Source organism: Ambystoma mexicanum, chromosome 7q, assembly GCF_040938575.1.
Source record: "Ambystoma mexicanum isolate Mex_15411 chromosome 7q, UKY_AmexF1_1, whole genome shotgun sequence".
In the NCBI taxonomy this organism is placed as follows: Eukaryota; Metazoa; Chordata; class Amphibia; order Caudata; family Ambystomatidae; genus Ambystoma; species Ambystoma mexicanum.
Window position 1 is genome coordinate 735,654,419 of NC_090941.1, and position 27,295 is coordinate 735,681,713.

Sequence of the window (27,295 nt, forward strand, 5' to 3'; positions counted from 1 at the left end):
CCATTAGGAAGGGAGTCCTTTGCCAGTTTTCTCCTGTACCCGAGATAGCAAATCTGCAGGGTTTATGTGGCAAATCGCTGTGAAATTGCTCACAGCACGAATTCTCCTGTCGATAGGCAAGCCCACTCACTTTGCTGCCTGTGTGACACCTGGTTGCCATGGTTTCACCCCATGTCACTGTAGCAGAACTACTCCCAATCAGTTGCACAAGGCAAAGGCAGAAAAGAGAGTGACTGACACGCACGCCCACTTCCGGATTTGCTGCGGCGTCGCTGTAGAGTCCAAGGCTGCGTGTCAGGGGCCCTCTCCTTGTTACAATATTTGGACATTCAGTTGTGCCATTTGCATGGATCCGTATTTCTGAAGTAAATATTATACACCTCGCGGTGGTCACATGACCTCATTCACGGTAAATCATGCATTAACGGTACCCTTCTAGGATCCTAATTTACTCAGTCACCATGTGAGAAAAGTCAAGCATGTCCCTATTTACAAGCAGTTTCTGGTGCGCCCACGCGATGGTTGCTATGCTGCACAATACACCTCAGAGCTCTGAACTGCTTTCAGCAAGGCAAAACCAAAGTCCAGTGTAAAGGACTAAAACCACTCAAACAGTGCTCCACTCCAATTACATGCAAGTAAAAGTGTCCTGGGTCCACATACTGGAGCATAAAACATAAGCACGTTCTCAAAAATAATCTGACACCTGTAATGTTGCTCAGTAGACAAAGGAGGGTCTCAGGTTGCGCGGGTAAAGTCTGGATTGACGCGCACTTGCAGTGAGGCGCATCATATTACTTACGTGCTCCGTGTGCGCATCAGCGCAGTACAGAGGCATGCTCAGCAGTTCGGTCTCTTTAGGGAACCTGGGTACATATTTGTCCTGATATTCTGCGAGGCCAAGGGACGATTTGAGCTCCTCCTTCTGACTCGGACCTGCGGCACAGGCGGTGCTTTACTTTAGTGCCTTGCGGTCACATGGAATAACCTAGATATTCTGCTCGGTGGGTTTGGAGAGTAAATTTCTCGCTGCGCAGGACAGGGTTCAGGGCAGCATGGGATCCTCATTCCGCATCATGCATTTATTTATTTATTTGTGGCATTTATAAAGCGCGCATAGCCCAGAGGCGTCGTCCTGGAAGTAGGAAACATTCTGGGCATCACCCTGGAGCGAGTCAGAAGCTTCCGATCAGTGGCTGAATGGCATACGCGTCTAGCTGGATCTTCTGGAAGGCATCACGAGGCCTTTTGAGAATTCATAGCGCATAATGTAGTCGTAGGCATCTCTGGAGTCGCACGCGGTTTATATTTTTCAGTCTCTCGACGTGAAGGTGAGCAGAGAGATGCTGGTCAGGGGGCAGCTGTATGTCAAGACTGCTTTGTTAAGAATGCGCAGGTCTACACAAAGACGCAGCTGGGGAGGACATATTTTGTGAGCACCACTGGGTTTAACCCTTCTGTTGCATCAAGGTTCTCCACGGTTCCTTCATTAAAGGCAGGAGTCCTTCTATTGCTGTGCAGGGGACTTGTCTCACACTCTATGTTTGACAGAAATCACTTCCGTGTGCAACTGGATTCTGTATTCATACTTTTGAATACATGCCAGCGTTTCTTAACACGCTTGGGATTACCCATGATGCTTTCCAGGTCATCCAATTGCAAGGACATAACTTGCGGTTCATTCTTGGCATCCAGGACACTGTCTCGTTTTGCTTGGTCATATTACCCCTGTATGGTGGGCCCATGTTTTGCTCTGTACATGCGGGTTTGTGCTGTACAACTCCTGTAGTTAATGGGCCCTTCTTCTGTTCAAGAGTTTAACTCCTGCTGCACCTTAGGCCATGGGTTCAAAGCGTGTTTGGTTCACTTGGACAGTGCCCCTGCCAGCCAGTTCATTCTAGGTCTGGAGTGGACGCACTGTCGGATAAGATGCTGAATTGACCATCAACCAGACAACTTTGCCCCCTACCTGCACTAGGCAGCGTGGGGTGTTTCCTTCTCAATTTCAGAGTATGAATGGTCAGGATGGTACTCTCGTCGCTGCTAAGTGAGCTGTCCTTACTCGCCTCACCTGAGATTTGGCGAAGGTTACTCAGATTAGAAATGGTTCTTAAAGCAATGGGAAGTTTGTTCCAGATTCTAGCAACTTGCACTATGAAAGTTCTCCGACCAGCATAATTCAGCTTGACCGTAGGACAAGTAAGCATCTTAAAATGTACTGCAGGAATAGTTTGATTAGAAGAGTAGGGGGAAATATGTTTGCCAGACAAAGTGGATCATTATCTTAGATGCACTCATGCTTCAAGGTAGTAACTTTAAACGTGAAGATTTTGCAAAGTTGATGTAACTTGAGTGCAGTAACGAACATTCAAAATTGTTCTCGCAATATTCTTCCGTAATAGCTGTAGCTTATGACATAGAAAAGTAGGGAGGCTCAAGTAAAGAGAATTACAATAGGCAAGCTGTGTGCCTGCCAATGAAAGCTTGAGGAATGTCAGCCAAGAGATCAGGAGTAAGACAGGGTGAGATCTGCTTTAAGAGTCAAAGATAGTACTTAATACTACTCTCCCCATCTGGGCAGAAGTCCAGAAATGAATCAGAGTAAAAACCTAACAATGTGACCTTTGGTAGGGGCGTGAGGGAGCAAGAATTTAACTGGAAAGAAAAAGGCAGAAGATGAGAGTATAAATGATCCTGCAGCCAAACCTTAATCTGAGACAGTACATCTACTAAAACCCCATTATCAAGAGAAAGACAACCCGAAAGAAAACATATTTAGATAGCACCTGCATAGGAGTGAAACCCAAGGTCAGTACTTGTAAGCGAGTCATGAAATGGTTTGACGCAGCTTTCACGCAATAATCTGTACAAACTGGTGTATGGAAGACAGATATTTGTCTGTTTCTTTTTTGTTTCATTCTTTTAGGGTAGTGTACACTGATTGTCCCTAACACGCAACACTACGGGGATACTTTTAGAAGGTCTTTGGCTCTACAGATATTTATATATGTTTTTTATTATCTATTTGAGATGTTACTCTTTGTACTTGTGTGCTCTTTGGCAATGGGTTGCACGTGTACATTCCCGTGCAGATTTCAACATGTTTCATTCTTTTGTTGCCCCGTTTTCATAAATTCAACTGTTGGCGGCTATAACGTGCATTAAATGTTTCATGGAATAAGTGTGCTCATCCATTTATAACAATGTCGGATTTTACATTCACGTATTATTTTGACTAATCCACTTTTCAGTGACCTCGTTCATGTCACAGGCACATATTTGCCATTAAACATGAACATTGAATATTCAAAATAAATATATATTTTAAAATTCTTTTTGAAAACCTTGTTTACCTTTTGAGCACCTAATATACAGGATGCCTTTTGGCCTCAAGGGGGTGTTTTTTTGTTATTGTTAACGTTACCATGAAACAGTGACGTTAAATGCGATCCCTGCAGGACCATATAATCAGTATCCACATATACAGCGGAGAGGCCACCAGGGCTCAAGCAAAAGTGGCGGTAATAGAAAAACCAAGAAATCCAGCGCCGGGCAGAGTCTAAGCACCCGGCTCATAGAATTCTTTGCATGATTCAATGTGACTTTGCACTGCTGAAACGTGACTTTGCAATGCGACACAAACCTTGATTCATGGAACTGTGCAAAGTGTATTTTTGCAGTGCAAAGTCAGTGCAAACTCATTTTGTACTGCAGAAATGACCACTTGCACTGACTTTGCACTTCAAAAATACACTTTGCACAGTTCCATGAATCATGGTTTGTGTTGGCAGTGCAAGGTCACTTTATAGCAGTGCACAGTCACTATGAACTGTACAAAAGATTCCATGAATCAGGCCCTCGTCAGATCTTAGCAACAGAGGTCAAAGCCAGGGCATCCAGTGCCGAGGACAGCTCGCGCATAGTCAACACACAGGAATCATAGTTGTCAAACTGTCTCTGATATCTACTAATGCTGCCTTGCAGGCAGAACCCAGGTTTTACCCTCACCTAGTAAATTGTGGGTTTCTAGAAACATCTTGCAACTGAGCGATTCCTGTCCTTTCAAGGATGCTCCTAAGAACAGGTCAATTGCACATAGGTCAATTGCAACATCTGGGGCAAGTGTGGATTTTTTGAGCAGGGGATAATCTGGGATAATTTCAGAATTGGAGGAATGAAACCAGTGAAAAGGGATAGCTGCCTGGATAAAATGAACTAGAAAGTACAACCTAAAGATGAGGGAGTATTCCAAGTGCTATTCGGAGCACGGCATAGATGCATGTGGCAAAAACTCCATATTTATTTAACCTGTAACCACAGCCTGTGTTTCGTGTTGAACAAAATAAGGCAATTTAAAAATGGCAGAATGAATACAATGGGTGTCTGCAAAGACAGACGGCACAAGTGCTGTTCAAAAAACATGTTGCTTCTCGACCTGTCCACTTCCTCTACAAGCAAGACTGACATGATACAAGTTTGATTAAACGTGGGAAACATTGCATTATGTTAACGAGGCCCTTTGGTTAATTCCTTTTGCCTGAAAATGTTTCACTCAACCAGGAGACAACACATTTTATTGATGTGTGGTCTCTCCCTAAATAGTAGTCTACCCATTGTGTAGTAATTCGTTTTTTAGGTCAGTGGTAATATTTATTTTTTAAACAAGCAGCCTGAAGAATGGTGCATGTTGAACTATGCTTTCCCAGAATGTACTAGTGGCAGCCATGTGCAGTAGAAAGGAAGCCAGAATTTAGATGTGGGCTTACAGTAAGGTATGCGTCTGCAACCTTTGACTTTCCAGATGTTTTGGACTACATCACCCGCCAGGCTGCACTGTATTTGTATCCTGAGAATTTATCTGTGAGCCCCTGCAGCAATATCACAAAGGGACGTCTGTTTAGCAACCACAGTGTGACATGCATAGCGGTCCTGAACCTCACACAAGTACTACTCATGATTCTTTTCATGGCTCTTGTCTTTGGAAAAGGAGGGTATTGGATTTCCCCTCTTACAGTGCCTCTAGAAACTTTTATAATGTAATGTAATGTAATGTCAAGTGGCCAGGAAACGCACACGTCTGCCATTTTGTCATCATTATGGTGGCACATGGTTCAAACAAGAGGTTGAGGGGGTTAGAGGAGAGAGAGAGAGATATGCAAATGCTGTGGTGTTGACGCGGCAGGTTGGAAGTCCCGGAGTCCTCTGCGTCCGTGTGATTCTTCATGGATTTTGGTGGTACCCAGAGGGCAGAACCCACGATCTATTAGCTGTCAGCGGAAAAAATGCTGGCCCGCAGGGCGGAGCAGGGGTATGGAATATTGCTAAAGATGTTGCGGGCCATGCAGTTATCCATGAACAGCTTTGCAAAGATGAATGTGCGGAATGAAGGGCTAGCAGGCAAGAGGGAGAGATGGTCTGCGAGGCTCCTGAGGGGTCCTGTTGCTGGAGTTAGAGGTTACACTGAACTAGTAGCGTTCTACTCTCAGGCTAGAGGTGGAGTTCCCCCACTGTAGCTATCCTTAGGGATGTGGTACTCTTGCTGTTCTGGGCTCCATTTAATAATGATTGCAGCTACATATAGAGAACGATGACCCAGCATCAGCCAGTCCTTTTATGTAGGATAAAAAAGAAACCAACACTTTTTTGGGGTTGTTTTTTCAACTCAATAAACAATTCTTGGTACAGGTGTAGCCCACAGGAATGCCAGTGCTCACTGCCTCCTCCAGGCTCTCCATCTTTCATTCTGGGCCTCATGTCAACGTACAGCGTATGTTCTGCAGTATGAGTCCTCTTTTGACACGTTTAGGAAAGTTTGGGGAATTGCGTTATCAGGGATTTTGACGACTTTTCGCTTCATTATAGTTGCGTGGCACAGAGTGCTTGCTACTAAGCGCTGAAAGCCACTATATAAACCTATCCGTTTTTGTAGCCTGAATGACACTAGCATCCTTCTTACTGGGAACAAATGTTATTTCGGGTACGGTTGTTTCCAAGAGGGGTGTGCTGCCAGACAGATGCAGAATTTCTAACAGAGTGTTTATATGAGACAGGGATAGGCAAGCCTAAAATAAAAGTAGATTTGTAGAACGCATTGTCATAGCAACCAATTCTTTACGGTCTTCCTTCCAGAGAGTACAAAGTTGTGATACCCTAAACAACAACCCTGCACCGTAGGAACATGAGGTACCAGTGCAAATTATCATGTAACCTCCAGTTGCCTGAGAAAAATGTGCTGAACCCCCCTACACACGGTCTAAGACCCCTGAATGTCCATGTCCTACTCTCTCTCTCTCTCTCTGAGGGGGTTCCTAGAGAGTGAGGGCAGACTAGGGCAGCTCTTGGTTTACAGAAACACGACGACAGAGAATGTGCTATGCGTCCTTGTGTCATATGTTTGTTATTTGTCTTTTATACTGTGCACATCACCATCATAGTGGTCTTAAAGTGCTGAAAGTGCTGAGCCTTGTCCATGTCGAGGTGCATTATGACCCTGGCCAGGGCTGCAGCCAGACTGTTGTGTGTAGGTTCAAGAGGAAACGTGGCCACAGAGCGCGGGAAAGGAGACGAGTAGGAACAGTTAGGGGGACAGAAATGTACACAGATAGCTTACATGTACCAAATTTAAAACATAAGGCTGAGTGGTAGTGATCACTGGGATAAATGTATAGTTTGCAGTGTTTTGACCTGAAGAAAATGTAATGAAAGTAAGGGACCATAAGTTACCTCATTGGTCGTCAGCACTTTCATGGAGGTCATTAGTAGTGTGGTGGTGGTAGTGTCGAGCCTGAAGGTTTGCTGAAGAGTTCCTAGGAGTTGGACACTAACCAGATAATCATAGTGTATGCCCTCCTACTGATAGAGTTATTTTTTGGTAAAGCCAAGGCCAGTCACGGAGGTGTCAGAGCCAGGAATGATCTGTCTGCAGAATGAAAAGGAGAGTTTGACCAAAGCACCTCCCCCACTCGAGCCATACCAGAATGGCCTTGGGTGGAGAACAAAGAACTAGCTTTGCCCTTGTAAGTAGTGAATTGGGAAATAAGCCACCAGGGTGCAGAGTGAGAGAATACAATTAGAGGAAAGGTTTAAAACAATGCATGGAAGTCCAGCTAGGTCAGAGGAGACATTCATAATAAGAACAACACTCTAGGAGGCCAACTGCCCAATATAAGGCCTGTATGCAGAGGCTGTCTGGCACCTTAAGCACATGATTTCAGAGCTTCTGGCATTGTCTAGGTGTATCCAAGTGATGCCCAAAGGAGCACAAGAGCACACACACTTTCACTTACTCTCTACATGTCCCAAGCGGCAACAAATGGCCAGGTGCTATTAGTATGGTTAACAATGCATAAAAGGCTAGCTAGGACAGAGGAGACATTCACATTAAGAACAACACTCAAGGAAGGCAACTGTCTATTACAGGGACTGGGTGCAGAGGATGCCTGGCACCATCAGGGCAGGATGTGGGGGCTTCCTGGACTGTCTAATGTATTCAAGCAAAGCCCAATGGTCCAGGAGAGCACACACTTTCCAACTTAGTCCCTAAGCAGGCATGCATGGCCTGTTTCTATGGACAGGAAAGCGGGGAGGGTGGCTTTTGATTTATGGCTCTTCTTGCAGCAAGGCCCTGGACAGGGCTGCGTAGCCATTCTTGAGGCCTGTTAGGGGCTTTATGGGGATGTTAATAGTGATGAGGGAGGCCAGCAGCGGCATTTTAGGTCCAGGTGGGTTGCTATTCCAGGCCTTCATGCTGTCATGTCGCCCTTTTCCTGCAGATTGTCAGTAAAGATTATTATTTAAGTATTTGGGTTGTGTAGCGAGTGCTACATGTCACCGTTCTGCTGCTTCACATCCTTTGCAAGCTTTGCATAAAGCAACATGAAATCACAAATATGACATAACAAATCATGACATAACAGCCAACGTCATATCGTGCTCGCACAACAGAAACACTGTTATGTCCATAAATTGCAAGAGAGATGGCGGGGGATATGTAGATATTTGCATAGATGAAATGAAACATGAGAAAACCTCCCTTAAAATGATTAAATGGCCTTTGGTAACAAAATAGAAATTTGGAAGAAAGAATTAAAGTAAAACACACGGATGGAAAGAAGTGGAAGTCCAACAGGTGAAGAGGGGGGAATGGGTGGGGAGGGGGGTAACACACAATCAAAGCCGGCAGAAAGTGTGCATTAAAAAACACAAAAGGGGTCAAAAATTGAGGTTGTTACTGTATATAAATCTGTCAAGACACCCATCCATTTCCTTCAATGCAGACTACCAGACCTGGGTACACCGCCAGCAGCAAGGTACACGCGCAACTGGATAGTACCCAGGCAAGTAAATCCTCCACAAACCCTCTCTCAACCCAGGCAGGATTACATTAAAAACTGTGGAGGCCCACATTCATCTGCACCAACACTAACCCCCCGAATAGTCTTGTTTCAAGCGGCAAGGGGAAGGGATATTTTACTTCATTCAGTATTTCTAAATACCTCTTTCCTTCAAGGAATTTCCTGAGGCAGCTAGGGCAATATTCTGAGTACGTGAAAGGAACACTTAAACAACATAGCTCAGGTGTTCCAATTACTCAACTAAGTGACTAAACCTGAACAACTGCAGAACACAAGATCTGGCAGAATGTTATGATGAACCTAATAGATACCATGAGAAGGACCTTCATTAAGCTACCCATCAACAACCTGTAGCTCCTCCTTCCTGCCCAGCTGCAGCTTCCTTCAGTACATGTACTGCCACTTATGAGCCACCCGCTGGCTGCACTTGTGAGTTAACTGCACTTCCCCCTTCCCCGCCCCCTGGCACTTCTCTGCTTCCCTCTTCCCTGCACTTGCGCGATCTGACGGCCTAGTAAGATTGTTATTGTGTCCTCCCTTTGTGTCCCCCCTCCTTGTCTTGTCGCGCCTGGAAACACTTTTGGACAGGAGCGTTATAAATGCCACATCATATCATATATCATATCATACAGAGCTACGAGTTGGAAAAAAGTCAGTGCTATTAAAGCTTCCCCAGCCCAAAAAAATCGCAGGCCTGGCCACCTCCATCAAAGATCACATCAGCAGCCTACCAGCACCTTTAGCTGAACTCTGCAGCACCTCTCTTAATCGCTGCTCAGCGGCTTCAGAAGAACTACACAAAAAATACACCTCTACGCAAAAATTCCAACTGAGCACAAACTGACCTAGGGAATTACTGATCAATGCCAAACTCCCTGCGAACATCCAGGAAAGATTGGCTACAATACAGATACAAAGGAACAGTGAACCCCGCTTCCAATACTTTGAGCACCAATCAGGGTTTAGACTATGCAGGGACATGAAAACACTCACCTGAAAAAAAGGGAAAAGATGTTGGCCGCCTTAGAGAACAACCAACATCTGCCCATCCACTTCTAGACCTCCCAGCATGTTATTACACAGTCGAACATGACTTACTCCACCAGTAGATGGAAATTAAAGGGAATCCACTGACATGGCTGACCTCACGCCTTAAAGGTTTTGCAACTCAAGTTAGAATGGACTAGTTCCTCTCAGCGAACGGGGGTCACTCAAGGCTCAACACAGTTGCGGTGGCTTTTCAATGCTTTTTTGACATCTTTGTTCGAGCTCGGAGGCAGCTACAAGATGCCGCTACAGCTGCATCCTGACTCTCAAATTCGGGAGTGAGTCAAAGCACTTATGAACCACCGCCTAGACAAAACACTGGCTCAAAACGTAGATGTGTTGGGAAAGACAATGGCCCCTTTCCTTGGGCGCACCACCTAGGCTTTTACAAAAGGCCAAGAAGCTAGGAAGCTAGGAGGATATCGGATAGCGGCTTCTCCTCCCTTCAGCAGAACAATGCACTGGCCCAAGGCATGCGCTGTCGACTCCTCCTTCTCAAAAAAGTCTACCCGCATACACAAAATCAGGGGGTTCCGGCTGTAGTGATTTTCAACTGTGATTCCCTCCAGTGCTAGGTGCCACTATCTTGTTCATGTCTGTGTTCCTTCTGTGCTTTCTCAGTCTTAAGAGTTTCCTTGTAGACTGTATTGCTTTGTTGCTGCCCCAGTCTGATATTTAGTGCATTCACTTTCCTACACAATTTTCAATCTTCCTACCCCCACGCTTATTCTTCTTTTTCTTTGTCTACTTTCTTTTCACATTTGAAAAGAAGGACATATGTCAACTTTGGAGTCTACTGGTAATAAAAAGCGGGGAGGAATAAGGGCCATAGAAGTTACAAAAAAGAAAATACAGGTCTTGTGGAAGGAGTGGTAAACGTCCAAAACGTGGGTGCTCTGCGAAAAGGGGTTCAGAGGCGCATGGTGAGGACAGAAAAGGCACAGCCACGGGACTCCGCCTTGGAATGATGCAATGGTGTAGATGTGGAGACGTTTAGTGGTGGAGGTATACATGGGTCTATCTGGGGTGTAATGCTTGAATTCTGCAAGAGAGAGGAGTTTTTGTTTGGACTCGGCCTGGTGAACAATGGGGCTACAACAACAATTGTTGGACATGCACCAATGTTCAGGTGTGCAAAATATCTTGTTTCCTGACCCTAGTGCTCTCTCCCTTCCCTCTTTGTGTGCAGTGTTCAGTTGCACAATCCCTCAAGGTCTGATATACAGCAATGTCATCGCGTACCCAGATCACGACATACGAGAGACCATTGGCAAGCGCTGAACGCAGATCCTTGGAATCCAGCATCAGCCAGTAAGCAGAAGCTACCACTGGAGAACCCAGAGCCAGCGCATAATGAGTGGCAAATGTATCTTCCAAATGAGATGCAAACTGTAATGTTTTGCCCATTCCACGGGGTGCATCACGGTTCCAAGTTCTTAGTTGCTTCCTAATGTTCGTTTAGACTCATTTCCATACACCCAGAAGTTAATGTCACATAGATATAATTCCACTGCACCAGCTGGTTTGGGGAGTCAAGAGTAGCACCTGGTAGCTGTTGCTGTCCAGCTAATTAGGCTCTCCTTGGTTAAATAGCTCCCACCTCCTGGCAAGTCCAAACCCTGCATAGACACATATGCATTTTCAATAGGTATGTTTCCTTTTACACTGTATAGCGGGCGGTCCCCTTTCAAGTCTAGTCAGCATTCCCCCCCACAAGCATGTGCAGAATTTGCCACTCACCCCATCTACCCTGGCTATACCTCATTTATAGCGCATACTTTCTCATATACCCTTAATTAAGCGCACAGCCAGAGGCACTAGGGAAGCTGCCAGTCTGCACAAGAAACATGGAAAGAATTCACCTGGTACCTTGATAAAGAACCGATCACGATAGTGAAGAACGCCACCTATTTAGGTATGAAAATCAGTGCAAGTAGAAATGATGCACCCTGGGTCGCGGTGACTAAAAACAAATGCCGACAGCTGGCTTGCCAGGCTTCTTTAATTAATAGAAAATTTGGTAAATTTTCTTTAAAACCAACAATCACATTCTTCCAACAAAAAGTGGTGCCTTCACTGATATATGGTGGTGAAAATGCTTTCGGATGTGGACATGATTTGTGGAACTCTCTTGAAAACATCTTCTGGTCTAGAGTTCTACATCTGCCTAAGAGGACTCCAACGGCCTGTATAAGATACGAACTGGGCTATATTTCAATTCAAGCCCGAGTTGCCTGGAATCTTTTTAAGTCATCTTAGAAAAACGATGCACATGGATCCGCTACCTCAACTTCGCATATTGTACAAACCTGATACTGAAAAATCTCAAACGATCTTATTCCAATAGAAACATATGATATCTCTATACAGACCTTGATTGACAACCCAGACTATGCCAAGAAGAAGATGTGGAGAACAGACTGGATCAACACATGCAACTTAAGAACTAACTCAAAATCCATGAAGGATGTCCCTGGAGAAGCTAGAGCATATGGTCAGCTGCAAGATTACCTAACCTGCTTCCCAGATCAACACACGAGAACCATGTACATGCATTTCAGGCTTAATGCTTTGGCAACTAAGGAGCGCCTAAGCTTTTGGTCCCAGTATGCCGACTTGGACTTGAAGTGTCGCTTTTGTCAAATCAACAAAGAGACCCTGAAACATCTGACGATGTCGTGCTCTGGGTTTGAACAACAAAGAACAAACATTTTTGGCTCCATAACCAGGAAACATCAAGCTCTGACTATTGATGGTTCAAACAGATATGTTCTGGATGCGTTAGTTGCTTTTCTCTGTGTTTTAAAGGAAGGCTTAGAGACTGAAATAACAAATCTAAAGCTCAGCCATAGCTAAAGTGTGGTTTTGAATCTTTCTCTGCATGACAGATCTGAAATGTTTCCTCTATGTTGAGATAAAATTGTTTAGAGGACTAAGAGATGGAAACAGTGAGAAATGTATGTTTTTCTGTTTTTAAAGGTTTGTATAAACCAATAAAAATTAAAAATTAAAAAAAATAAACATGCTTTTGTGTGAAGACAAATTCTTCAAAAAGTCACACGCCTCTTTTAAGTTGTATTTTAAAAAGCGCCCTTTGGTCACAAGGGAAACGCTTTGGTGGCCATTGCTGGTGGAGCCTCGTGACCATTAGGTCATCTGAGTTATGAACTCTGTCACTTGGTTTAGAAAATGTTACATGAATTTTATGTGAATGTTCTTCTCTCTATGAATTGTTGGTATCTATTTAGTTTATTGTGATTATTCTCTTTTTTAACAATAACTACTGTCTTTTTTCATATGTGTGTGTTTAAAGTTTTAATTTTGAAACTAATTCACACAATACATTTTTTTTAAGTCACAAATCAACATTTTGGAATCATTACCCACTGAATGCAGGAAAAAAGTGAAGGATGCATTACTAACAGGAAAAAAGAAAAGTCGTGTTTTTAAAAATTGACATTTACTTATCATTTAGCAATATTCCAACATTGCAGTTCCCCCGGTTTCTTTGAGATAAAATCAGCGGGTGCTTTCGAGTAGAGCTTATAACCGAGCACGCTATGTACTGAAGGTCCCTTGCAAGAACACATTGCGAGTGGATAAACGAGGCCTTAGAGTCGGAATGCACAGGTTCAGAGAGAGCAGCCACACCAACTCATGAACAGAATACCGCAAGCCTGCTTCCCACTCAGGGGAGCTGCTGCCATTATGCGAATGGCTTACAATGTGCCCACGGCCACCCTTTCTATGAAAACCAACCAACGCAGAGATACGCGCCGCGTCTCGCGCAAAGAAGCCTCGAGTGCGTGTGGGCAGCCCGCCCGGTGGCAGCACTTCCCATCTGAACAAGAGCGCCACACTGCACCTTGAGCTCTGCGCTGCTGGCTGCCCACTCATTTTCCCTGCCTGAAAAGCAGCTGCTCTAGCAATGCGCAGAAGAAGCGATGACCTTTGTGGCCGGAACCATTACACAGAACAACCGGGTCACTGTCCTCCATCACACGAAGAGGAAAAAAAGACGAGAGAAGAACAGTAAAACCGGCCTGACCGCGCCATACGGAACGAAGAACTCACAACCGGCCATGTTCTTTATTTCACAATATTTGTGTCTTTCTTTTAAAATATAACATTTATACATGTTCATGTGTAAAAGGCAGCAGGCGGTTGAGTGATGAATTTGCATCATTTCCAAGGAAGAGTCCTTGTACCTCCGGGCCTGTGTTGTAATCTCAGACAAATATGTAGCGATAGAATGAAGCGCCAAGTGTGTCATATGAAGGTCAGGTCCTTTTATTGAAACCAGTCCCAGGTAGACACAAGGGACACAGCAATCATATAACCCACCGGTGTCCGATACCACCCAGGCTCCAACTGTCACCGGCGGAAAACACCACACATCCTCCATTCCATTCATTCCGTTGCTGGCCTCACACACTCATGACATCAGGAGACAGCCAGCAGCTAACTCTTCCCCACACATCAAGTTCCCTCTCACTTAAGGATGGAACGTCCCGAAGAACTAGACTTGTATCACTATCCATGCAAGGGGAAAAGGGAGACAAACACAACCAACGATGCTAACCACACCGTATACAACAACCTCCCACACCACTCAAGAGCACTAAAAATCCACTACCTCTTCACGGGTTAGTAGACACCATGCACAAGCCGCTCTACCAGATAGCCAGACCTGGGCGAAGATGAAAATGTATTGACACATGACCGGAAAGAACCTTGAACAGCCACACAAAGGTACACCATTACGCACTTAGGTGCCCACAGGGAAATCCGAGCAAAGAAGAAAACAGAGCGGAAGAGAAAGGAAGAACAAACCAGGAATCAGAGGAAGGAAATGAATACAACAGAAAGAGACCCCACTGAAACCAACAGTACCCAGGGACTCCTAACGGATCGCCGAAAGACAGACCAGACGCTGACCTCACACATTCATGACATCATCTCGCAGCCAGCCCGTAACTCATCACCACACTTTTCCCTCACTTAAAAATTGAACTAATGGAGAGAACAACCTGAAGAACTAGACTTGCATCACTACACTTTGCAAACTATTGTGGGCTCTAAATAAACCAAGGGTTGCTAAGCAGGGATGTTGCTAGGTCTGGAAAAGGTCTGGGGCTACGCTAATGTCGAGACTGTCGGGACTCTGGATTAGCTATACATTCCTGATCCTATCCTGATACATCATCAGAAGGGGCCCTCTAAAGCACTCTATCAGGGGTAATGAAATACCAATCACGCCGTCTGCCACTTCAGAATGTGTCTAGTAGGTCAAAGCACGTGAAAACTCAAAGCAACCCGATTGGAACATAAAAGTGACGTTCGCATTTTCAATACAGGCTCCAGTATGGCAAACCACTTTAATGCACGCAGACAAAATCTCAGTCGACTGTGAGAGTATTAGTCTTCAGAACAGCGAAACAACATCCTCAACGTTGAGATAGAGAATTGGAAGTACTAAATGTGATGTCCCCTTTCTATGCCCATTTAAGGACAGGCATTCCACCTGTCCCCTTTTCACTCCTGATGTGGGTTGCAGCCCACCATGCAAATATAGAAGCAGGGTTACCGCCTAGTGCGCAGTTTTAGAGTTGGAGAATAAAGAGGTTTGACCTACATGTCGGGCTCCTGTGTTTTATTGCATACACAGTTTCATTTTATGTATTTGATTGTATCCGCTGCTGCGGATATAATATTAGCGACGAGGCTGAACCTCTGTGCACCTCATACTGGATGTAACAACACTGCCTGCTGAGACTGTATCGCCGGTCTCCAACTTCCACGAATTTGTGTCAGAAGCTCCAGAGGTGCGCAGTGCCTGCACTGTGTGTGTTTCCCTGCCCCGCCTGGATCCGTGCTTCGGCTCCACATGGCACCTGGCACTCTAATCAAGAAACCTGCAGTGTGTCGGCAGGCCGGTTGGTGCTCTGTTCCACCTGGAGCGTTGTGCACGAGGTGCGTACACGCAGCAACAGGAGGCCCTGCCCTTCACTGGAATCTGAACCCAATGTTCTGGGTTCTACAAATTATTGCATCACCACAGAGGAAATTATTTTCATTTCGAGCACAATGTGTGTTGTTAATCATTACATCGCCATAGAGGAAATTATTGTCATTTCCAGCACAACACGTTTACCACATTTCGTTTGCATCACCGCAGAGGAAATTAAGACATTTTAACTAGTAACTACATCAGAAAGGAGAGAGCTCGTGACCAGGAAGGCCCGGTGGTCACAGATATATACATAGAAACGGGACTGTCTGCAGGAACTCTCACCTGTTGCACACAACATACCAACAAACGACAGCTTCATACTGAGCTTTTGCCTCAATTTTCTACAGCAGAATCCTGCCACCAGGTCAGACAATGAGGGTCCTGTCAGCAGCTCACAAAGCCCACCAGCAACCTAATCCCCTCACAACCCAGTGTCCAGGGACGAGGGAGGCCATGAGTCCCTACAACTCCAGGCCCTAAAACCCTTTAACAGCTCAGATACAAGCAGTCTGGCACCAAGGTGGAGCTCAAGGAACTTGATATATACATTGATGCAACAGACGTCAGGGAAGACCGCCGCCTCACAGGCATACTTCTGCATTAGTTGGGTCCCATTGTGTATACTAAAGAGTCAAATGTTTCGGACCCTTAATTTCCAGCCTCAATCTCTAATATGCCCTAACAAGTCGGCTAATGGGCAAATCTTTTGTGAAAATATAGTTTTCCTATTTTTAATGTTTTTATTGTACCTTCAGTATTTTTTCAGCCTTTTATCATATTGCATGTTAGGCTTTCGTCCTTTCTTGGTGTCCACTTAAAAAAAACAAAAAAAAAACATCACGTGTGATTCAGATTCAGGCAGTGAACTGTGCATTTGCAGGTTTGTTATCTTGTAGCAACAGCGAGAGCCACATGTTACAGGCAAGGCGCTACGTTTTTAACTAGTCTTCGTTTGGTCTAATAGTCTTTCCTTATACAGTATTACTATTGTTTTTCATTCAAACTCCTCAAAAGATATCGAGCATTTTCTGGGGACATGATATGAACTAATAACCACAATAAACTTTTGTGGAATAATTAGATGTCAATAAAATCACGAAAATACTTCACTGAGAGCGTCAGATTATTCTCTGATAAGCGAGTGTGGAACTTAGGTGAAAGAACATTTAGCTGTAATTTAAGTTTTAATTGCAGGCCCATCTGCTATTGGGTCGTGGTCCATGCACCTCTCATTAATTATATATGTATTAACAAGTGAGGCTCCTCTTTAGTCAAATTGATATCATGATGTACATCCATTTCTCGAGCTTAGGAATTCAAACTTGCCTGCATTGAAACTGAGGTCATGCTCGCCAGCCCAGCATGCAACGCTCCTGAAAAAACTCTCGGGCTCTTTGCTTCCTGCATTGGCAATCCGTTTCATCCATGATTTCTTCATAGCTCACTGCTCTCCTGGGAGTAATTGGTCCGGAACAAGAAAAGCTGTGCTCTGGCACAGCTCCAGAATCCAGGCCAAACCACGGGGCTAAGCACCAAACTCCAGCAACCATATACAACCCAAGCAATATATCCTGTGCCGACAGCAGGAGCTGGTCAAAGCTTCAAACTCCAGCACCCATTGACAACCCAAGCAGTATATCCTGTGCCGGAAGAAGGTGCTGGGCTAAGCTCCAAACTCCAGCACCCATAGACAACCCAAGCAGTATATCCTGTGCCAGAAGCAGACACTGGGCTAAGCTCCAAACTCCAGCACCCATAGACAAGACAAGCAATTTATCCTGTGCCGGAAGCAGGCGCTGGGCTAAGCTCCAAACTCCAGCACCCATAGACAACCCAAGCAGTATATCCTGTGCTGGAAGTAGGCACTGGGCTAAGCTCCAAACTCCAGCACCCATAGACAACCCAAGCAGTATATCCTGTGCCGGAAGAAGGTGCTGGGCTAAGCTCCAAACTCCAGCACCCATAGACAACCCAAGCAATATATCATGTACAGGGAGCAGGTGCTGGGCTAACCTCCAAACTCCAGCACCCATAGACAACCCAATCAGTATATCCTGTGCTAGAAGCAGACACTGGGCTAAGCTCCAAACTCCAGCACCCATAGACAAGACAAGCAATATATCCTGTGCCGGAAGCAGGCGCTGGGCTAAGCTCCAAACTCCAGCACCCATAGACAACCCAAGCAGTATATCCTGTGCTGGAAGTAGGCGCTGGGCTAAGCTCCAAACTCCAGAACCCATAGACAACCCAAGCAGTATATCCTGTGCCGGAAGAAGACGCTGGGCTAAGCTCCAAACTCCAGCACCCATAGACAACCCAAGCAGTATATCCTGTGCCAGAAGCAGACACTGGGCTAAGCTCCAAACTCCAGCACCCATAGACAAGACAAGCAATTTATCCTGTGCCGGAAGCAGGCGCTGGGCTAAGCTCCAAACTCCAGCACCCATAGACAACCCAAGCAGTATATCCTGTGCTGGAAGTAGGCACTGGGCTAAGCTCCAAACTCCAGCACCCATAGACAACCCAAGCAGTATATCCTGTGCCGGAAGAAGGTGCTGGGCTAAGCTCCAAACTCCAGCACCCATAGACAACCCAAGCAATATATCATGTACAGGGAGCAGGTGCTGGGCTAAGCTCCAAACTCCAGCACCCATAGACAACCCAATCAGTATATCCTGTGCTAGAAGCAGACACTGGGCTAAGCTCCAAACTCCAGCACCCATAGACAAGACAAGCAATATATCCTGTGCCGGAAGCAGGCGCTGGGCTAAGCTCCAAACTCCAGCACCCATAGACAACCCAAGCAGTATATCCTGTGCTGGAAGTAGGCGCTGGGCTAAGCTCCAAACTCCAGAACCCATAGGCAACCCAAGCAGTATATCCTGTGCCGGAAGAAGGCCCTGGGCTAAGCTCCAAACTCCAGCACCCATAGACAACCCACGCAATATATCATGTACAGGGAGCAGGTGCTGGGCTAAGCTCCAAACTCTATCATTGATTTCTTCGTGTGGTAAGGATGGGTGCATCCTCCGCTTGAACACCACTGCAATAATCAAGCAGTCTCCAAATGAGTATGTACCCCTTGTGGTTTAGAGACCTTTTACTGTTAGGGTGAGAGTGTGACAAATGAAACGAGGAGAGAGCCCTGTGTGCAGTACATGTTCAGAAGGGTTTCATGCTGGAATCCCTAACACAAACATATTTCAAATATGAAATTCTGTGGGCATTCTTATTTTCCCAAAATGCTCTTTGCTTTTATGGATATCATCAAGACTCCCTCCTTCAGGTTCTCCCAGCTGCACTTGATCTGGTTCCATGAAGAGATCGGGCACTCCTTGAACTGGGCTGGGGCTCTTCCCTTCACACCCGCTCACACCCCCCCACCCACTTTCCAACAAAAAGGAGTTGAGGGGGGAGTCCTGCAGTAAATGTGGTGCATTTCCAGTACTGACTGGTCTTAACCTTCCTCTGACTTGCTTCAGGTTACCACCCTCTGTGTCATTCTGGTTCTTTTCGATTTCCCAGTCGCCCGTGGCCTGATTTAGGACTGGTTTGAATGCTTTGGATTGGCATTCAATCGTGTTCCCTGCCTTCTCTTGGAAAACTGGGACCGGATTGTGATGTATTCCGCTGGTCTTTCTTGTGACTTTTGACTTTTTTTGATCTTTTAGATCTGGCCTACCATCATGCCGTGGATGGGATGGCCTTTGCTGTCCCACAGTGTACAGTTTTGCTGGACCTTCATATTGGTGCTTCTTTGGATCATCACTACATTTTCTACTGTTTGGTTTTCTTTGTTCTTTATTTTCTGTATTGTATGTTGTAATCCTTTCTTAATATTGTACCATTTCATGAATTTCTGAGAAAGCGCTTAGATGTCGGCGCTACAGAAATAAATGAACCAACAACTAACTATTCAGAAGATGAAGTGCTCATTCTTTGAGACATGTTTCTTCTGCTTCTGCACTCACTCTTCTTGATTCTAAAACTGTTTGGGACCCATGGTGAACAGTGAATGGTTCACTTTTCCGCATGGGTCCAGCTGGATCGCACTATTATATCTGTAAAATTGTCACTTCTGTAAGTAGGCAACTGAATCTGAAAACATACTTTATGTCCACACTCACTGATCCAATTTTTCAGCCGTAGCCAATTCAGCCTTCGCCAATCCACTCCGATTATCGTGCCGTGCACGATGGTGCGGTTGTACAAAATACAGAATTGATCACATCAACAGCATACTGAACTTTGGTTTTCGTGAAAGCATTCCTTTTTTCCATACGTACAGTACATTTTTCCCGATCCACCTTTATCTTACACTTCTTTGATTCGCCCACCCATATCTTCCCTCTTGACTCGCTGCGAGGCAATTGTTATCCACCATGCTAGTGCCTAGGAACCCTCATTGACATCTTTGTTTTAAGAAATCTCTACATTTCGTCCGTCTTCCATGAACACACCAACTATTGGCTGCTTCGTTAGCACCCTAGGCACAAAGAAGTAAGTCCTCAGAGTTAGTATATTCCCTCGTCAATGTATATTTGTGGGTGCGGGTCAAGTTATCGTGCCTTTCGTACCGTAGTCTGCCTTTTCCTGCCAAAGCAAGGAGGGCAGGGAGTAGCACGGCTTATGAGTCTCGGAAATGAGAGGGGAGAAAAATGAGGGTCACATGGGGTAGCCACTGTAAAAAAAATGAAGTTCCTGGCGGTGTCTCTGTGAAAACAACCACCTTGACCAAATAAAAACCTCACGCAAGGAAAAACAGACCAAACCGGGTAGAAGTAATCCCCCTGTGTTAGAAGGAATAAGGGTGCATGCAGTGGCTGCCAGCAAGACCCGGAAGAGTACCACAGGGAAAGAAAAAGAAACAGCCCTACAAGGCAGAAAGGGTGACTGGAGGGGCCAGGGGAGGTTGGCAAAGTGTCTATGTGTTCAAGGATTGTCAAAGCAACGACAGCCCCACGGAAAGGGGGGTGCCACACTAAAGTACCCTGAACTAAGTTTCTTACTACAAGATGACCCCAAGTCATGTTGCGCAATGCCCAGCTCTAACTATAGAGGACGCCCAGCTCTAACTATAGAGGACACCCTCGACATTTACTTTACTGCAGAACAATGACTCCGAATAGAATGAAATACCAGCCAAGGCATTTGTAAAAGTTTGAAAACTTCACCAGTTACAAAGCCACTTCATTTTATGTATTCGCCACCAAACGCCTTCCTCCCTCCCTTCACCCAGTGGGTTTGAGTTGGCAGATAATGCCGTTAGTCTTGCTCTGCCATGCCGCTGTATTTGCTGAACCGCCATCTCGTTTTAGGCTAAATATACAGTTCTCGCTCTTTTCAATCATGCGCGAATGTGCGAATATCTTGCGGGCCGGCTTTATTGCCCCTGGACAGGATGCAGTCAGTTTCCAAAACGTTTCTTGTGTCTCATGCAATATTCCACCACTTGGACTAAATTTCCACCTTCGATCATGTGAACCGCCAGTATGTCTGCATGGGGCTCCAAACCCAGCTGCGCATGAAAAGAGACCGAGGGTATGGATAGAGCCTGGAGCAAGGGTGAGGCACTCATTGCAGACATCTGGCAAACCAGGGCCCGTTTATCCTCTGTTGCCAAAACCAGGGGTAGTTTATCCTCTGTTGCCGTCGCCACTTCCAAGAGTAAATACAAACACACGAGTTCCGCCCTCCTTCTTATTATGGTGGCTAAACTGATTGTCTTGGGTATCCCTCGTACTCTAATAAGATCAAGGCCGTAGAATTGGATATTTGGGTGCGCTTGAGGATTGGAATTTAATATCCAGAGAGTTCTCAGCACGGACCTGAGGATCGAACCTGTGTTGCTGGACAAACAGAGGTCCACAGACAGGGAACTTTTCCACAAAGATAAAGACCTGAACGAGCTTAAAGGGAGGCGGTGTGCTGGCCCCTCTTTTATTCATCATCCAGATTTGAGATGTGACTTTGGTTTGACACATGTTTGGCTACTTCCCCCTTCATTATGGCAGTCTCAGCTGTCCCGCCTGCTCTATGCAAATGGCATGGCCCTGTTGGGTAAGGCTCAGGTGGGGACTACAGAAAACCTTCACTGACTTGTAAGAATATCGTGCTGAAATGGATCTATCTGTTAACTGTGGCAAAACCATTTTTATGTGTATGGGGTGGGGGTCTGAATCTGGGATCTCTTAGTATCTGGGTGGTGCAAAGATGTTAATTACAACTGAGTAGCCATAACCGGGTGCCCTGGTGGATTGGGGAAGTAGCTGAAAGCCTCTCACCCATATAAGAAAGAATAAGGGGGTCTAACGTACTGGAATCCCAAAGAAATGTGCCCACTCTTATGGCGGCCTGGCAGCAATGCTCTTGCTCCTGATGTACAAGGGGAACGTGTCCGTAGGCCTTTGGTTCACAACTGAGCTCTAAGTTGTTGTCCGGGCACACTGATCTTCTAAAGTTGGAAGGATATTTTTGCAACAAAAACACGGGTCCATACTCTGGGCTACCACAACAGCATGCGTGTCTTGTGCTGGCAGAGTTCATTGAAATCTAAGGCAATGCAAGCTTAAATCATTTTGTAGGACAATCTAGCTTACTTTGTCTAGCAATATTAAGGGAGTTCATTCAGCCAGATGCCCTGTTCGCGAAGCCAAGCCAAGGGCATGCCTGTACTGGGCCCCTTATGATAACCAGTGTTCCGACAATGGGATGGACAGCACCAAACGGAGAAGGGTTTGGCTAACAGAAGCAGGTGCTCCTTATGTTTAAGCAGAGTGCAAACAGATTTCTTTCTACTGAGGATGGGGCTGGCAACTTGGCATAGCTGTGGGCTAAGCAGTGTGCAGGGAAGTTGCTGAAAGGTGGCAAGAGCGTCCGCGAGCCCGAGACTTGCCAGAGGTCCTAAATAGAGAACCTAGGCAAATGCTTATGATGTTTCGCTAAAATCAGCAGAAAAGCAGGCAAGGCTGTGGTGCATGGGAGAGCCTCCCAGGAACAGACAAAGTCTGTGGCACGGCAGTCACGTGAACGAGATGCTGGTTTGCGATCATTGATATGGAGTTACAAACAGGGGCGCCGAGTACACGTGTGCTCCAGGGCCTGGCCCACCGCCCCAGGAATGGGCAATTGCATGAAAGTCCCTATACATTGCAATGGGACTTTTTTCTGCCCCCGGATCCTGCCGGGAAAACCAAAAGTCAACGCTCCTGGTTACATAGACATTTTTGACCGTGACTGTAGAGAAATATGGCATCCACGCAGTAAATGAGGCAATGGGATCCCTTTTGGAGACAGGTTTTTTCGACAGATGAGCCAATTTTAGTAGGCGTTACAAACTGATGTGAAATACTGGGCAACTATTGGGATAAGTGTAGCTACGTGCAGTGAAATGTTCGCTAACTATTGGGATAAGTGAAATGTTCAGTACCTATTGGGATAAGTGTAGCTATTTGCAGCGAAATAATCGGTAACTATTGGGATAAGTGTAGCTACGTGCAGTGAAATGTTCGCTAACTATTGGGATAAGTGAAATGTTCAGTACCTATTGGGATAAGTGTAGCTATTTGCAGTGAAATAATCGGTAACTATTGGGATAAGTGTAGCTACTTGGAGTGAAATGTTAGGTAACTATTGGGATAAGTGTACTTGCAGTGAAATGCTTGGTAACTATTAGGATAAGTGTAGCTACTTGCAGTGAAATGTTAGGCAACTATTGGGATAAGCGTACTTGCAGTGAAATGTTTGGTAACTATTGGGATTAGTGTAGCTAATTGCAGTGAAATGTTCGGTAACTATTGGGATACGTGTAGCGACTTGCAGTGAAATTATTGGGATAGGTGTAGCTACTTGCAGTGAAACGTTAGGTAACTATTGGGATACGTGTTTCTCTGATTTCTTCTTTCCAACTTTCCATACGATTATTTTTTGTTTCTTTCTGATTATAGTAATCATATTGTTCTATTAGAGTGACTTGGACAATACAAATTGAAAAATAAACTTCTTCCAGATAGCATGCTATCCGTACTGTGATCTCGCGTGTGCCAACACACAGCTTTTCCAGTATCTGCGTGACCATTGAAACAATTGTTGTATTTTGCAGTGGAACACTTTGGTTTTGAAATTTGTTTCGGCATGACAGTGGGGTTCAAGCCCTCGAGACCTCTTCTGTTTTGTATCCTCTACTAAGCCCTACAAAGCCTTTTGCAGAAACATCTCAAAATAAGTCAGAAGCAACTTCAATCACAAGTCAACCAAAATTGTGCCAGTCAGTTACAAACAGCAGCTTCATAAAATGCCAAGAAAAACAACCATCAGATAAAGCTTGTTTAGAAACAACCTGTTCCTCCGCGAAACCCAAACCTCAACAGTACCCACAAGCCAAATATGTATAGTCAGGGAGGTTTTCCACCACAAGCTCAGGCTGCAGCTATGAAATCAATACGCTCTCTCCAATAAAGTGCTTTATTTGACATGCGTCTTCTGGCCATTTACGGCAATAGGCCTCCCAACAAAGCAAAGCGTGAGCAGACCCTTGCTTCGTGACTCGCCTGCTGCGCCTCCTGCTTCGTTACTGGCTGCTATTAAACCAACACGTGCTGCCACCAGCAGAATGGAAAGAAGAATTAAAAGGCAAAGTGCTGCGGAAACATGGATTGGGATAAGCCCCGTAAGCAGGCGGTACAGCGCGCGCCATGCGCAGACAATAAGCACACTGCCCCCCTCTGCGGGTACCATTAAGCCAGTCATATGTGCATAACATGTACATTTCTAATAACCCTCCCACCTTTGTACACACTCTGTGGCTTATACAAGTGCATGGCTAAATAGATACAGTCCAAATGCACCTTAAAGTTCTTTGACACCATTTACATGTGAGAAAGAGCTGCACATGGCATCTGGACTACTTTCGGCAATTAAAGCCAAGACCCAACAGCTACGTGATCTGTCTGGAACGTGACCGGTCATCACCAGGCCGAACTTGAGAAAGCACGCAAAGCTCCATCACCCAATGGACTTGAGCGAAGGCACAGACTCACGCTGATAGAACACACTCGACTGTTGGCAAAGGCTTCAAGAACTGAGCCACATCGGGGAAACAATTCCTGATGGCAAATCTCACTAACTGACAGTCGTCAAAGCAAAGAAGCTGCGTTAACGGCCCACAGATTTACAAACAACATGCAAAAGAAGACGACAATGTCTGCATCGTATGATGAGAACATACCTCATCGCCATGTTACTTCCATCGATCACTATCGGCCGTAAATTGTGATAGTCATCCATCACCTCCTCCTGGAATGGGGACTCGGACCTCAGCGAGTCAAGGGAAGATGCTTCACGCATCAACATGCTGTTCGAACTACCACCCGGCTGATCCACCTCACTCTTGTTTCCAAGTTTGACAAGTTCACCCAAAATATCATTGATTAAAGCATCCGCGCCAAGTTTGTTGAGCACCAGCTGAACCTGTTCTTCAGCATAGCCTAACTTAAGTGCAAATTCCAGTTTGGTTTGGTATTCTTTCCCGACGTCCGGCGGCTTCTTTACCTCCTTCGGTGCTGCCTGAGCCTCCTCAATCTTAAGGTCTTGCAAGATTTCATTACGTTTCAATATATAAGGCTCTAAGCGGGGAGACCTGCATAGCTGGCGGTGAGGCTTGGTAACTTGGCAGAGCTTGGATGCAAATCTCCCCAACTGCTCGGCTTCGTTATCAGAACTCGTACTCCCCTCCGAGTCGCAGCTCGAGCTGCAAGTCTCTTCCGAGGTATCCTTGTCCGAGTCCTCCTTCCTGGAGTTAACTTTATCCATCGTCGGTTTCTCCACCATGGACCAAGGTGCAATTGCACTCAGACGTGTGCCCGTGTTCTCCACATAGAGGTGGCCCAGGTCAAGCTCCGAGTGGTCTTCCAAGCCCATGAAGCTGCTGCATGTACCCGACTCCCCCTCGCTGTGTGTTCGGAATTCTTCATGAACTGCCCTATATTCCTAGAAGAGAGAAATAACAAGGTGTTAGTAACATAGCACTGGTGCAGGACAAATCACTATTAATTGCTTAGCACTTTTGGTTCAATGTTTACGACCGTCCCCGACCCACCAATTTCATTGAATCCAATTTCAAAAACTCTTCAAAACAGGTATGTTCTTAAAGGACCTTTCATGCATGTTAAATGTAATTCCACTCATCCATTCCCCTATTAAAACAAAGCATTACTAAACTGCAACAATAGTGTCTGCTATTAAAATGGTGGGGTGCAGACTTAGCAAAGGAGCGGTAATGACTTATTGCAATCGTGTGTGCCATAAAAGCCAAGACTTCGAGCACTGTTTACTCTTTGCCTGCAGTCAACTCTTCTTAAATAACTTTACAATCTCCCAAATCCATTTTGCTATGCAAATACATAGAACGCTCTCCTGTTACTGAACCGATGCTATGATGCAGTAATCAAGGAATTCTGGCTCCGCTGCGTTCAATAACATGGACCGCCATTTTATTCCCGCAGTCCACACCAACCCCAATCATCGAATCCAAATTCCGTGGCGACCGTGAAATGATAATCAGTGAAACACCAAGAGCCAACAAGGACTTTATTTATATTTTCTTTTTTTTCTTTTTTTTATTGTAACATTTAGTTTATACAAACTTTTATTACAAACTCGAACACAACAAACAAAATTCCAAGTTCCACAAATTTCTCATAAAATCTAAAAGAATCCTAACGTTCATTCAATCGTTCTAGACTATGGCGTGGAAAGTAGTTAGTTAAATGCAGATTCCCTACAAATGTCTTCGTTGATCTATTATAATGAACTGCTTTCTGTTCTATTTAAGTATTTCACATCTGGGGGAAAACAGCAGGCAATGCTCAGAAAGAAATGTACTAGTCTAACCCTGACGATATTAGGCAGTGGAGGTACTCCTGGAACGGTACCACGGCAGAAGTTAAAGCGTTATAGCCATAGAGCAGAAATCAAGTTCCGAGAGCTTGGCGCAAATGTACCTATGTTCAAAAACGTGTGTCTATTCAAATAGGGTCAGGAACCTATTTCCCAACCAACATTATAAAACCTACTATTGTAGATCTACATGCTCACGACATCTGTGAGCCCTGAAAAATGACCTTATCAACCAAAAGACACCCAAATACGCATTCCCAGTTACAATTGGTATCAGCTGTATAGATGCCATCCCGCCCGGGCTGTAACATGCCCGCCATCCTGGCTCTTCAAAACAGACACTAAACATTCATAAGGATATTTATTCTTTTTTTATGTGAAAGCAATGTGCTCTTACACATTTTCACAACTGTGCATTTGCAAAAAATACAAGGTAATGTGATGCTATTTTGTGTTAAAAGTACAGATTTGTACTGTAATACACAATAAATAAATAAAGTGATGTGATGCAAATGAGGGAGCATCGGGTCTTTGGCTCGACCAGGGGTCTGCCCCCTTTGGCACCCAAAATGTTTACACAACAGCCCTTGCCAGGATAGTCAATGGCGAGGAGTCATGGGAGCTGTAGTCCAAACATCTGGAGACTAGCCACAGGCCTGGGCTAGACTGATGCAGGCCACTTTTGTGAGGAGAAGACCTGGTGAAATCTGAAACACTGGTGTTCCTTTGCAGGGCATTCTGCCCACAAGCTCGTCTTCTTATTCGGGCACTAGGGGAATAACTCGGTTTGGACTTGCACTTTTCAAGAGCTAATCACAAAGCACAGATATGTATGTGGTTAAATACGCACAAGATCCCAACATGTTTACGGAAGGCAGACTCTTTTTGGAAGAGGATAAAATTAGTAGCAATGAGCAGGAAATATCAATGCTGATTAGAGTGCCTCCAAATGACTATAATGTGGTGGTTATGCCATACTGAATAA

At 45.2% G+C, this 27,295-nt stretch overlaps 1 protein-coding gene across 1 annotated transcript in view; it reads right to left on the reverse strand.

Moving 5' to 3' along the window:
- ZC3H12C (zinc finger CCCH-type containing 12C) overlaps positions 1-27,295 on the reverse strand; it is a 124,534-nt gene that overhangs the window by 87,998 nt on the left and 9,241 nt on the right. The window contains exon 2 of the mRNA XM_069639988.1: positions 24,641-25,401. Within this exon, the coding sequence (XP_069496089.1) occupies positions 24,641-25,401 (761 nt within the window). The remainder of the gene's footprint in view (positions 1-24,640; positions 25,402-27,295) is intronic.